This window comes from Cryptotermes secundus, unplaced genomic scaffold (assembly GCF_002891405.2).
Source record: "Cryptotermes secundus unplaced genomic scaffold, Csec_1.0 scaffold813, whole genome shotgun sequence".
Classification (NCBI taxonomy): domain Eukaryota; kingdom Metazoa; phylum Arthropoda; class Insecta; order Blattodea; family Kalotermitidae; genus Cryptotermes; species Cryptotermes secundus.
This window is the reverse complement of record NW_019735471.1, coordinates 899,182-914,277: the sequence shown is the minus strand read 5'-3', so window position 1 is coordinate 914,277 and position 15,096 is coordinate 899,182. Positions and strand designations below refer to the sequence as shown.

At 39.9% G+C, this 15,096-nt stretch overlaps 1 protein-coding gene across 4 annotated transcripts in view; it reads right to left on the bottom strand.

Moving 5' to 3' along the window:
- Positions 1-15,096, bottom strand: part of LOC111869424 (trichoplein keratin filament-binding protein) — a 119,848-nt gene that overhangs the window by 12,817 nt on the left and 91,935 nt on the right. For all 4 annotated transcript variants that reach the window (XM_033753424.1, XM_023860944.2, XM_023860946.2 and 1 more), the window contains exons 2-5: positions 7,956-8,162; positions 5,678-5,957; positions 4,576-4,802; positions 540-668 (exon numbers count right to left, since the gene is read on the bottom strand). In XM_033753424.1, coding sequence (XP_033609315.1) covers positions 540-668; positions 4,576-4,802; positions 5,678-5,957; positions 7,956-8,155 — 836 coding nt within the window. In that variant the 5' untranslated portion in view covers positions 8,156-8,162. The remainder of the gene's footprint in view (positions 1-539; positions 669-4,575; positions 4,803-5,677; positions 5,958-7,955; positions 8,163-15,096) is intronic.

The window sequence follows — 15,096 nt, the reverse complement described above, 5'->3', positions numbered from 1 at the left end:
GTCCGAAGGTGTTACAGAGGTCTTGGATGGTCAGTCTACAATCTTGCAGAATCAGATCCCTAACTTTCGTGACATTTTCTGGTGTTTTGCCCATTGACGGCCATCCCGAACGATCGTCATCATCAGTCGATGTTCAGCCATTTTTAAAACGCTTATACCAGTTGTAAGTTTGTGTCTGGCCTAAACTGTTTTCACCAAAAGCTTGCTTCAACATTTGGTGTGTTTCTGCAGCGGTTTTCCAAAGTTTGAAACAAAACTTTATACAGACACGCTGCTCTCTCAGGTCAGCCATCACAAAACCGCAAACTCACGGAAACACAACAATGGAAATACGTTCACCAACAATAAACCCAACCACTCAACTCGACGCCGCTTGCCACACTGATTCAAGAAGGATGTGTGAGGAGACACCTAGCGGTATTTCGATGTACTCATAACCATTTGCGCGCAAAATTTAAATTTCGGAAACTTTTGGATTGCCCCATGTACAATACACTTTGCTGTAATTACACAAATCAATCACATTAATTTCTGCATACCCAAGTTCTGCTTTCTTGCGTTGCTCCTCTGCATATCGCCTCTCCATCAACAGGTGTTCCAGCTTCGCCCTCTGCTGCATGGCCTCAGCCTCCTCCTTCTGCAGTTCCTCTGCTTTCTTTTCCTTTTCTCTGTGACATATAAATTGTAATCTCTGACATTCAGTCTTCATTTGGCTCAGAACTTAAGTTGTGTAAGATCTGTGTTCAGTTTGCAGTCACTGCCCTGCAGGCTGGCTAGCTAATCCCCTAACTGTATTAACTAATGCACTATACTAACCAAACTAAGGGACAATAGATCACTGTGGTCATGATGCAAGGGCCAAAAGGCTCACCACTTATACATTCATACTAACCAAACTAACTAACCACATAAATTAACCAAACTAAACCAACTAATTTCACTTAGCTAATTAACTAACATAAAAGAATCCTTCTTGAGAAGATAATAGGCCCTCAGTTACTTAATAAATTCCCAGGTTTTTACAGAATCCAAAGATTCATTACTACATTCCTTCTACTCTTTAGATGAATACTTCAATGTAAATAGAGAATGATGTAAAATTAAGTTATATTAATTTTTAAGCTAAAATTGCCTGTACTTATGTATGTAACCTTTTGACTTGTTCTGTATCCAAAGGTACTAACCTGCTTAGGATTTATAGAATGTAAATAAATTCAGTTCAATTCAATTCACAAAAGTGCACCACTGGCATTTATGCTGAGCTCACCAATGGACCATGTCCATTTTTATATTATCCTTCCACCTATGCCTAGGTCTTCCAACCAGTCTCTTACCTTCAGGCTTTCTTACTAAAATTCTGAATGATTTCTTGTTGTTTCCATGTATGCTACAAATCCTACCTACCTCATCTTCTGTGATCTCATCACTCTAATACAGTACTACTTCACTCACTCATGGTGCTGAGCCTTTCTTGAGGAGCCACCAAGTCTGCAGCTACTGAAGAATTTCCCAGCATTTTATGAAACCTGAAGGTTCATTACCATGCTCACAAGAGCCCTCCACTGGTCCCTATCCTGACCCAGATCAATCCAATCCATACCATCTGATCCTATCTCTCTAAGATCCATTTTAATATTATCCACCCACCTACATCCTGGTCTTCCTAGTGGTCTCTTTCCTTCTGGCTTTCACACCAATATCCTATATGCACTCCTCTTTCCCCCATTCATGCTACATGCCCTGTCCATCTCATCCTCCTTGACTTGGTCATTCTGATTATACTTGGTGAAGAGTACAAGTTACGAAGCTCCCCATTATGTACGTAGTTTCTTCCAACATCCCGACACTTCCTCTCTCTTCTGTCCAAATATTCTCAACACCTTGTTCTCGAACACCCTCAGTCTATGTTCCTCCCTTAATGTCAGAGACCAAGTTTCACACCCATACAGAATCACATGCAAAATTATAGTTTTGTAAATCCTAATTTTTATGTTTTTGGGCAGCAGATGGGAAGACAAAAGTTTCTGGACTAAATGGTAGCAAACATTACCTGAATTCAACCTCCTCTTAATTTCCTCCTGAATCAGGTTTTGATTTGTTATCATTGTTCCCAAACATCTGAACTGTGCCACGTTTTCAAAATATCCTATCTTTATATCATGACTTTGCCCTGCATTCTGGTGATGAGTCAGCAACATATACTTACATTTCTTTGTGTTTACTTCTAGACCAACCTCCTTACTAACACCAATTAAAGTTTGTGTGCTTTTCTTTCTGGTATCTATATTATCATCCAGTAGATTCACATCATCAGCACAGACCAACAGCTGCTACATCCCATTTAATTTCAGTCCCACTTGGTTTCCCTGGACCTTCCTAATGGCATATTCTAAAGCAAAGTTGAAAAGCAGTGGCAATAAAGCATCTCCTTGTTTCATAATATTCCGAATAGGAAAATTTACAAAAAACGTTTACCTACGTACATGGACTTCACTACACATTTCATTTAAACATATTTTAATCAGCCTAACTACTTGTAGTTTCATGGGTACCCAAAATTCTATCAGAATATTGTACAATACTTCCTTCCTAACCAAATCATAGGCTTTCTTCAAGTCTATGAATAGCTGATGTACTGTCTCACTGTATTCCCATTTTTTCTCCAGTATCAGAGGAATGAAAAAATCTGATCAGTAGTTGATATGTTATATTGAAACCCACATCGATAATCCCCAGTAATTTCATCTATGTATGGACTTAACCTTGAGATAAAATTGTGTATGAATTGTGAAGTGTTACAATAATAGACTCCTTCCACTGATCAGGCAATTCTTCCTTGCTCCAAATAGAATTAATTAGCTTACAGATCTTAGAATACTTCACCTCCTGCTTGAATCAGTTCTGTCACAATTTCATCACTACCTGGCGATTTATACCTTTGCAACTTTGCTGTAGCAAATTTCAACCTCAAAGCAGTTAGGATCAGGTACTAATGGTTCAGCTGAATGTACTTCTATCTGCCTAACATCACTGACCCTCTGTACATTCAGTAACTGAGAGAAGTAGTTCTTCCACCTATGCAAAATACTGTGGAAATCTGCATTCAGATGATCATTCTCATCCTTCACTAAGCTACTTCTAGGTTTGTAACCCCTATTGAAGTCATTTATTCCTCTATACAGGTCTCTAATGTTCTCATTCTTACCGTTTCTTGAGATTTCAACATGATATTGTTCTTTAACAGTATTACTTGACAAAGTGTATATATTAAGGTCCTCATTTTGCAGTTCTCTCTAGCCCATAGTGACAATGACAACTGCATTATCAAAACATTTACTGAGACAGACAGAGGTCCTGTATAGCCAGAAGCTGCTCAGGAAGGTAAGATGAACAAATAGAATTTAGATACATTTTATGACATGAATAAAATTAATCTGCAAATCTACTGACTGACGAACTGACCAAATATATGTAAAGTGGTAGCTGTGTGTGATCAGTTTGATTATGCACAGCAATGTTATTAGGTTCACTATGTCTTTCAACAACAGTGTAAAGTGCAAAGTGCAAAGTGGCAGTCAGCAGAAAGAAGTGAGAGTGGGGCAAGCTTAGAAGATAGGGCAAAAGCAGGGATAGAAGCAGTATCTTAACTCATAGCCTACATATTTTCCGGGGTTACAGATCGACAGGCAGCACTGTATTGACATTTTTACAATGTGTAAACAATAATACCGTTAAAATGAAATTATATAAACTGTATTTAAAAGTACATGCTCTTCAGTAAAAACACACGGTGGACTCTGAATTTCATATTAGGGAAATCCAGGGTACAAAGCTTAGCCTAGCAATCAGTAACCCTAACAGAGATTTTTAATAATTTCCTCTATTCCTTAAGGTGTTTGCTGGAACAGCACATTAAAAAATGCCATGCAGCTTCCTTTCCCATATGTTACAAATCAATTATTCACATTCCTGTCACTATTCAGCACTATAATATAACATGTGCACTTGAATAACATAATTAAATAAATGTGGAATTAATTAACAAACCCCATTATAATAGAAATCCACTAGAAGCTTAGTCATGGTCTCCCTTTATAAATATGCACAGCTAACAATGGGATCAAAACAAACTCTTCTATAAAGGTGTCAGACGAACTGTCTAACAATACACGATTCTGAAGCATTAATGTACCCTGCAAGAAAAAATAACTGACAAAGAAGGACAGCAGGTTAAGCAACATTATGATAGGTTAAGAGTTGGATAGATGACCTCACAATTTGACTCTGCCCTCCCGCCACACAGAATGCTAACAAGATGAGGCACAGGTCTGACTGGGATATATATATATCAGCCATGTGTGGTCATTCACCACACCAACCTTGATGCTAGAGATGCTGCATATCTCTGAAGCAGTAGTTTTTAACTCAACGCCGATAGGGCTGATTGCTCAAAAAGATTTCAGTGCGCTAACATACTACATTTATTGATGATCCTTATGCAAATTATCCATTGCTGTCATAGTGTTCTTCTGGTTAACCCAAGTAAAAGTCAGAGCTAAGAAGTGAAGATCCCACCTGAGTTCCTCAACTTGGCACTTCAGTTGCACTTGAAGGGCAAGAGCCCTTTCCTTCTTCTTCTCATGCTCCTGTCTCTGACGTTCCTCCTCAGCTAGTTTCATCACTTCACGTTCTTGCATTGCTTCCAATTGCTCCTTCTCTGCTTTTTCACGTTCCTCTTTCTTCTCCTGCACCTGCCTCACCCATGCTTCACGCACAAACTGACTGTGCTGCTTCCGTTCAAGCTAAACATTCACATTTTTACATTATACTGACAGTCAGAAGTAATAATCCCATCACCATAGTTTGAGGAACAGGCTGTAAGCATCTATATGTCTTACAACAACAGTCAGGTGAGTTTCAGAAATAAGCTCACCCACTCATTACAAGGCAAATTAGCAAATACACTATTAGCTTCTGTCTAAATACAGAATGTTTCATAAGCGCATGACTCAGCTAACTGGCACAGCAGTAATGCTCTTGACTTGTATCTGAGAACAGCTCAGTTCAAATCTCGGCCAGGACAAGAGCTATCCTGACTGAAGACTTCCTGGTTTTCCTTGTTCCCTCTAACTTACCACCTGGATAGTATCTCAATTAGGTCATGACTGGGTCCTTTCAAATCCTTTCCAGTTTAATATTCATCAATAATATTATGATTCAACACTAAGGTCAAGATACTTGCAGAGTAATAAAATAAACTACAAAAACAAGAAAAATCAGGTACATGGCATAGAAAGTAAACAAAAGAGTACATTACCTTTGTACTCTTTTTTTCATTTTATGTCTAGTTCTTAACTATCTTCAGCATAAATAATTTTTTGAAGCATTCTGCAAGACTGTAGGTGAGGGGCTTTTAGTAGGAGGTTAGTTAACTGAAGCTGTTTTCTGAAGCCCTGTATGGGAATTCAATGTAATTTTTCCCCCTTTATTAAATAAGTTGGTCTTGATGTTCATTAATTTCTGATAAAGATATTGTGGCAGGACACTCAAAATTTAACAGAATACATGTTCTGTGGAAGATGATCGAAGACATCTAAATGTTCTTTGATTTAACATATAACAGATTAAGCTCTCTTTGGGCCAACAGATAAGAAATGTCACACACTATGATACCAACCTCTCTAATGGAGGGTTGCTTCACTCTCCATTGATGATATAATTTCAATTCTGCTTCTCTACGTTGATTTTCCTCCTCACGGCGCTTTAACTCATAATTGACGGACTTAAGTTCTTCAAGTGGGATTCGGTGGTGACTATTATGACGGCCTTTCTGTCGAGCTAGCTCTATTTCATACTGACTATTTTCAGAGTACAACAATGCTGATAATCTCTGTCGACGTTCTTGTAAATTCTGAGCCCTCTTTTGCGCTTCCAGTGCCTTTTTATATACCTCCATACTGAAAGAGAAAATTATAGCATACCAACTGAAAATCATGTGGCATGTGGTTAGTGAAAAGAGGTGACAAAACATTTTTCATCACCTCATTTCACTAACACAGATGCTCCTCTATTGGTTAGCATCCTCCTCCTTTGCTCATCCAATCATCGGCTTCACCTCAGAGACACTGCCTAATGCAAGAGATACAGCAACCCTCCCAAAGCATTAACCCTCCAGATGGCGACTGCAAGGTTTTACCTACATGTTGGAAAAATCCTAACATTTAATGCAGCCCACTCCCAAAGTATAAATCACACATTGAGCTGTAGCTGTGTAACCCTAATGGCCATAATTACAATAAAGGAGCTTAGGTATTAAAATCAACAAGGCATTTCAATCACCCACAAATGACCTGCAAGGGTAAATAAATTACATGTAATTCAGTCTGTTGAACATATTATGACATGTAGATCCACTTATAAGAATTGGCCAAAAATACGCATAAGCAACAACAGGGTATTGCAAGACGTGTTTTCTATCTAGTCTGCACTGTGCCCATTGCTACGCAACGGGTCGCTAAACACATTGCCAGAGTTACGCTCTCAACAATAGAAGGGCATCCATTGCTACATAACATGCCAATAACACGCATTCTAGGACAACAGAAGAAAAGTGTTTTCTGTGGGGTCTGTGCCAAGGAGTTATAAGTGAGTTGAATTCTGAAGCTAGAAGCTGTAGAAGTACAGGAGAGTATAAGGAGTACAGTAGAGAACAAGAATGAGAATGGAGCATTTCCTAGCGATTTATGAAGTGAGAAGATTAGAGAAAGTAGTATAATTGACTGTGATTAAGAGAGATTGTAAAAGAAGGTGTCAATAATTCCAATCAAGAACCTGTTATTTTTAGTAATGGAACCCCTAACATGTGAAAATATCTATCTTCCAATGATCTCGGGTTTGTGGCATGATTTCTCCACCCTACTTCTGAGATTCAGTGACAAATCCTAAAAATCTATGACCTCTTCCTCAACACTCTGTCAATCACATGACTTAATCAAGGCAAAATGGGAAGAGGGAATGTAAACAGTAATCTTCAGTATGAACTCCTTAGACACAAAAAGAGAATGAAAGATGAAAAACAGAGACACAATGTGAAATAATTTCCACAGTTGTGGTATAATAAGTAATGCTAAATAGAATGTACGGACTGCCATAAGCTGAACCATGAATCAGCAGTGGTCTATGGACTATTGGCTGAGAATAACTAAGCATGTGTTGCACTAAGATAATTACAGAGCGGCCTCCGTAGTCTAGGGGTAACGTTCCCACCTCGTGACTCAAGGTACGTGGGTTCAAACCCAGCGGAGGTCGTGGAATTTTTAAGGGCGGAAAAATTCAGGGAACAAGTCCTCAGGGAGGGACTTTAAGCCGTGGGTCCCGTGTCGTAGCTTTATGGCACGTAAAAGAACCTCATGTCTCAAGGGACCTCTGAGCCAAATTCAGGACATTTCCCGCCCAACAGTAGTCTCTAACGCCTCTGGTAGAGGGGGGAAGCATTGAGATACCGCAGAGACAGTAGAGGCCAAACTCTCTGGCTGAGTCAGGACTGATGGCACGCACCAGTACCGGTAGGGTATAGAGACTGGCTAGAATATCACAGGGGGACCCACAATGGACCAATATCTGGTCTAAGTGCATGGGGTAACCCACCCTCTCCAATAACAACAACAACAAGATACTTACAGCATGTGTTGTATTAAGATACTTACAACATGTGTTGTATTAAGATACTTACAGCATGTGTTGCACTAAGATACTTACAGCATGTGCTGTACTAAAATACTTACAGCATGTGAGCACTAAGAACAAACTCCTTACATGAATACAAAGTACTATCTACATTCTTGTTACGTTACCAAACAAACAAGTCTATTATATTATATTCTATTCTGTTCTGTTCTATTCTATTCTATTCTATTCTCATCACAAATGTCAGACAGACAATTATTGATAATGACCTCTGATTATAGTAATGAGGTGAAGCCCAATCATTGTGTTTACTGGACTGTACATCCCAGGTATGAAAGTACTGAGTTACTCCATTCCACAATTGCTGACGATCCCATTCAGAATTCCGACGCCTCACGAGGGCCTCTTCCTGACGATTCCGTCGAGAATATGATGAGGCAGACGTCACAACACTCTGACGACCTGGCATGACTGCCCTGTAACAAACGAAAATTAAACAATGAAAAGTTTGTTGTTCTATTTCAGATTTTTGCATTAGCAGCAATGAATGGCAGCAAAACGAGTATACGTAAATAATCAAATTCCTTACTTATTACAACAATCTTATGAATGTACCTTATGTCTTAGCCCTAAAGCAAATAAAAATGAGATAATGAAAATACTGATTTAATTTCAAATTCCTGTATTATCTGCAAAGAATGGCACTGAAAACGCCAGTACTTAACCCGTTTCCTTTCTTAAAGTAACTGTACTCCGAAAGAAGCAGTCTTTTGCCTGAATTTCTTTAAATTTCAGTACTGGAATGAATCAAATCTGTTTTTTACTACAACATTTATGAATATATACCTCCGTTGACCGGACCAGGGCTAGGGTTGTCGGTATAGCTACTGGTTATGGGCTGGGCAACCGAGAAGTCGGAATTCGAGTCCCGGTAGGGTCAAGAATTTTCTTTTCTCCACGTTTTCCAGACCGGCTCTGGGGCCCACCCAGCCTCCTATCCAAAGGATACCTGGGGCTCTTTCCCCGAGGATAAAGCGGCCAGAGCGTGAAGCTGCCCACTCACCTCCAACTAGTGCCAAGATCAAGAAAACTTGGATCGATACATCCACTTCCTCACTTGCCTTCACGGCGTATTGCTTAATTACTCGTAGTTAAGCATGGGGACAACTTTACCTTTTTTTTTTAATAAGAAGAATTCACTGGTCATGTGGCACATATGTTGAGGAAGAGGTATGCATATATGATTTTGGTGGGAAGGCCAGAAAGAGACAGATACTAGGAAGACTTAGACGTAGGTGGGAAGAGAATATTATAAAATGGATCTTCGATCAATAGGATGAGGTTGTGGGGATTAAATTGATCTGGTTCAGGACAGAGACCAGTGGTAATGAAAATTCGGGTTCCATAAAGTGTTGTGAAGTTCTAAAGCGGCTGAGCCACTGGCGGCTTCTCAAGAAGGATTCAACTCCATGGAGTTAGTTAATAAGAAGTCAAGTGCGAACATGATGAAGTACTCGATCCAGGGCTGGTTTTTTATTTGAAAGTTGCTGGAGAGACAGGGGAAGTCCCTGGTAATGACCGCCTAACCATAACACTATGTGTAGGCATATACACAAGCACCTACATAAACAAACGAATATGTTTTCATTACCTTCTAAGGACAGGTCTACAAGAAAATATGTACAGGGGTTGGACAAAATAATGGAAACACTACTACTGTACCTCGACAAATGAAAGCCAATGCAGAACTGGAATTTCAAACAAGGATTTCCGAATGTCTCGAAGCTGTATCAACTGATTACTCGTCTATTATACGTTCTTTGCACAAGTGCAACAAGTGAACGCAGACGAGGAAGGCCGTTCCGACCATCTGTCCACATGTCACACCTCCAAAACCACTGAATTTCCATAAAATTTAGCATTAGTGGTCTACATATAAAATTTATTGGGGAATTCCGTTTTGTGAGATTATGGTTCTCACGGCGGTGATTATCAAAAGTAGGCCTACGCTACTGTCTTTAGGAATGTGACGCCGTATAGTTTGGTAGTTTACCGTGGTTTGAGAAATGTACCGCAGAACTGTCGCTTGCTTGGCTTACTCTTCCGCCCTGAAGATGGAGGCGCCAGTGAACTTCGTATCGGTCTGCTACAACAATTACATCACAGTAAAACTGAACTTCACAGATCTTCTCAAAAAAGAACTGCCGTATAAACTGATAAAAATTTTAAAAAGGTAAAGTTGTCCCTGTGGTCAATTAATTAAACACCACACCATGAAGATGTATGGGGGATTGGAGGTATAGCTCCGCCATTTCTGACCTCGGTAATAGGTGACAGTAGTCATCATCATACTCCGGCCATTTTACCGCGGGGGAAAGAGCCCCCGGCACCCACTGGGTAGGAAGCTGGGTGGGCCCCAGAGCCGGTCCGGAAGGTGTGGAAAAATATATATCCCGCTCCAGTCGGGAATCGAACCCCGGCCGTCCAGCCCCCCATTCTAGTTGCTGTATGTTATTAAAACGACATTTCTTTAAGATAACATTTATTTTAGACGTTTCTAGGCAGGTGAATTTGAATTAACACTGTGATTATCCGCAATGTAAGATATGTATTCGCAATACATACCAATCACTCTCAATTAGGTGTGATAAAGAGCAAAGAACGCTCTGGATAATACATGTACGTTGCAGGAATGCATCTTAATTATGTGCATACCAATCATTATCAGGGAATTAATTAAGCTAGATTAAGTTACAAGAAAGCCGCTCACGGTAGATGAGCGGTCTAAGGCATGTACTGTCTTTGATCGCTCGGAAGCCGGGATCATGGGTTCGAATCCCGCACAAGACATGGATGTTTGGTATGTGTGTGTTTATTCTGTGTTTGTGTTGTCCTGTGTTTAGGTAGAGGCCTTGCGACGAGCTGATGACTCGTCTAGGGAGTTCTACCGTCTGTGAAATGATCAAAATGAAAAAGCAACCTCGACACCGTAAGGCATTAGAGGAACGGATTAAGTGAGTATGATCTGGTAATTATGAGGCAAGAATTGATCGTGATTTATTATATTACATTACACTGCATTTGCATTCCATGGATCCAAAGTTAGTCAAAATGACTGTAGGATGTGGAATTTGTCATATAAATACAAAATACATGTACAGCCCCAATGGAGTTCTCACACAAGCGAATGTGTCTCACATTCCAATGTTCGACAGGAAGAACTGGGGAAAACAACTGATAAATTAGTGTCATTGGTGTCCGTAAGTAATGAATCCAAGAGACTTAATAAGGCAGCGTTAGTGACATGGTACCTCCAGTATATTCCCAGCATTCGCTTGTATACATATGTTGTATCTTATTAACAGTTCAGTTCAGTCTGTTAAATATTTCTTACGCTGCGGATAAAGAATTCCGTAACTGTTTCTGCACATCAGAAGTAACNAGCGAGTTCATTCTAACGATAATATGGCACGCAACGAATGGCGTAACAGAGTCAACTACTGCGTTTTGTAAACGCAATAAAATTTCAGCGGAACCGCGATATTACGCTTCAAGGAACCAATCCTATCTCTACATTTACGTGACATTATAAAGGAGAGTCTTGCACCAAAAACGACTGGTACGCGACTCTAAACTGAACACACTCATATGTAGATCTACTATAGAAACATCAGAGGGTAAAGGCGAACCGCGCTTAACGCCGCGGAATATGATGCTTCATGAAAAACTAATACTCATTCAGTCAAGAAATTATCCGCTTTTTATGAAACCCAAAGATTCAATTCCGTCTTCACGTAAACTAGTTCCAATTCTGATCCAGATCAATTAAGTCCCCATCACCAAGCCTCATTTCTCTAAATTACTTATACCCTTCTTACTATTCCTGGAATATTCTTGGGGGTAAAGGGCAGCCGGCGCGTAGGGCTGACAACCTTATCGCCATCTATCAGCCAATTGTCTAGAAAATTTGGAAACTTCAACATTTCACAATGTTATGGGCCTCCACGGCCTGGTACAGGGATGTTTACTTTAAGGGGCACGCGGTAGCGTAGTTGGTTGAGGCACTATGCTACAAGCCGGATGGTCGCGGGATCGAATCCCGATGATGTCATTGGATGTTTTTCAATTTACCTAATCCTCCCAGCCGCACTATGGCCGTGGGATCGACTCAGCCTCTAATAGAAATGAGTAGCAGGAATATTCTTGGGGGTAAAGGGCGACCGGCGCGTAAGGCTGACAACCTTACCACCATCTGAGCCGATTGTCTAGAAAATGTGGGAACCTCAACATCTCACAACCATATCGGCCTCCAAGGCCTCTTACAGGGATACTTTTACTTACTACCCTTACGTTTTCTACGAGATCGCTTCCGCTCAAGTTTTCTGATTAAAATCCTGTACTCGCTTCTCCTCTTTCCCATGCATGCCACACGCTACCTACACCATATCCTCTTTCATTTGATGAGGTCACTGGATTATTTCAATTGATCTAATCCTTCCAGCCGCACTGTGGTCCTGGGGTAGACTCAGCCTCTACCAGAAATGAGTACCAGGAAACTTCCTGGGGGTAAAAGCCGGCCGGCAGGCGCATAAAGCTGACCTCACCGCCATCTGTGGGCTGACTGTCTAAAGAAAATGTGGGAGCCTCGACGTCTCACGACCCTACGGGCCTCCACGGCATGTTACAGGGATAGCTTTGTCTTTTCTTTAACCATTAAATAACATCTATTGACGACTAGGCATACAAATTACGAAGCTCATCATTATAAAAAGTTTCTCCAGCAAACTGACACTTCCTTCTCTTAGGTCCTTATACAAGTATTCTCCATAGCAAGCTGTTCTGACCTCAATCTACGTAGAGCTCGATTACTATGTTATAGCACAAACCTGGGAGGAGGTAAAGTGATGCGGGAAAAAGTATAGGGGAGTAACTCCGATGCAAAAACCAGGTGCCATCAGCGAATTGATCTGTCTACCCCTCATATCAGCTATAAGATAATATGAACTCGTCCGTTGGGCCCATTCACGAAAACTATCCATTGCGCATGTGTCATTACAATGTAATCAAGCTCTACTACCCAAAAGACTAAGTTACAATTACGAAACTTGAGGAAAAATTACAGTTTATTTTATTCTTTACGTCTTTTTAGGTATGAAATTGGAAGGCGAAGGTTTTGAAATGTTCTTGTAATCTTAATACAGCCTCTAGTTTATCTGTATGATGTTATTTGACACTTTCAGTGATGCTGTTGTATTCCGGGGAACTACCACTGAAAAACACGATCTTCAGGAGCCACACTAACAACAGTATAAAATGTTACATAACTAACATCAAAGGAGGAAGATGCAGGTGGAAATACCATGTAACAATAATAATAAAAGCACTTTCGAGGTAATTGGTCTTTATTACAAAATACCCACACACAGATAACGGCTGGGTTGCAATTATTTAAACGAGTTTTAAATGCTACAAGGAAGACGGGGCGAACACGAGTGTATATGATAGATTTCCGAGTACGTAAGTGAAATCCTGCATATATGCCCTTAGGCTCTGAGACACTATAAAAAAAAGTGGGACACAACATCGGCTGAACAACCAACCAGGAAATAGCAAAAAAAATTGTAAGCAATAGTCGAATCTCAGACAGCGTGGATGTATTACGTAGGCCTGCACGGTGTCCAGTTCTTACACGGAAGTCGAAAGCTAGTGCGGCCACTGCGTGTAAGTAAACAAGAAAATGCTAGACCTGATCGACTGATGATTCTGACAGAACATACCAATCTGAGGCCGAATAAGATAAATTTTAAATCGGTACGTATTTTACTCCAAAGAGAATTAATGAGTTTAAGGATATCACACTGTAATATTTCATCTTCTGCTTGAATTAGTTCTGCGAGAATTTGACAACTACCTGGTGATTTATGTCTTTTAAGTTTGCAATAGCAAATTTCAACCTCAGAATGGCTAGGATCAGGTATTAACGGCTATCACTGACGCTAAGTACATTCAATAACTGAGAGAAGTAGTTCCTCCACATATTCAAAACATTGTGGAAATCTGCATGCAGATCACCATTCTCATCCTTCACTAAGCTACTTCCAGGCTGCTAACCCTTCTTACATTCATTTAAGCCTCCACAAATGTCTCTAACGTTCTTGTTCCTATGCTCGTTGAAAGTTCATTAATTTTGTCTTTCAGATATTCCTTCTCTTTATTCCTGAAATGCCTGCTGGTTTCACGTCTTATATTGTTCAGATTATCCCCACTTATTTCACTATTATTAACAGCCACTACAGAATCCAAGTTTTCCAAAGCTGCGAACCTATTTGAGATTTCAACACAATACTGCTCTTTACCCTCTACCTCGTTTAATTTCTTGAGACTGAACCTCTCCATATGGATGGACTCTGTGCGTTGTATGATTACTCACTGCCAGTCTCTCCCTAAATTTTGGCACCACCAGGTACTGGTCAGTATCATAATCTGCTACCCTGAACGACCAGACATCAGGTACACTTGAATCCCGTTTCCCTTCTATCAAAATACGCTCAATTTACAATATTATATTTAAGCATCCTGTTACACTCACACAATATATATGAGACAAAATCCGTCTTAAGTGCAACAATTTAATTGTAGTTCTTTCTTCTTCCCTTCCTCCACACTACATGTTTCGGCCCTAAATGGCCATCATCAGGTGTGTATTCTTACGTGGCTGCTACACTGCCCGTAGTTTAAAATTTAAAATCACCAGTCTTTCTAATTGTATGTATATATAAAATCTTTGTTAATCTACACGCGTCAATTTGATTTCTAAAATTGGCACTTTTTTAAAACTTCTATTCAAATTAAAATGTCTATAAATTTACTGTTCTTTTTCTTCAAATTTTTAAAAATTAAAATTTTCTCGGGGTACACGCCCTATGTCTATAGTGCTGCAGCGGCCACTTCTTGTTTCATCGCTGTTCAGGTATTGTCTGTAATATACAAATATTCATATTACTATGTTATGTTATGTTATTCTTATATGTTTATACTGTTATTTGTACTTACTATGTGTAGGCTCTCTCTGTGTGTGTCGCTGCTTATCTTTAATACGTGTGCTGTCTGGTGTATTGTGTACTGTGTTTTATGTTGTAGAGTGTTGTGGGGGAATGGGTAGTGGGGAGAGGGAGGTACCGTTAGTCTGTATAGATTTCGTGTATCGCTTGAAATATGGGATTGTATGTTTCAATATGTGTGTCATTCATGTGTAGGCCCTTCTTACTTATTTTGTATATATGGTATTTCTCTAATGTATTCAAATGTCTACCCTTCTTTCCCGTTGTTACAACTTCCATTACGTCTGTTATTGTTCCGTATGCATGTCCTGTATTTAGTATGTGATCTGAGTACCCGGAATTTCTATTA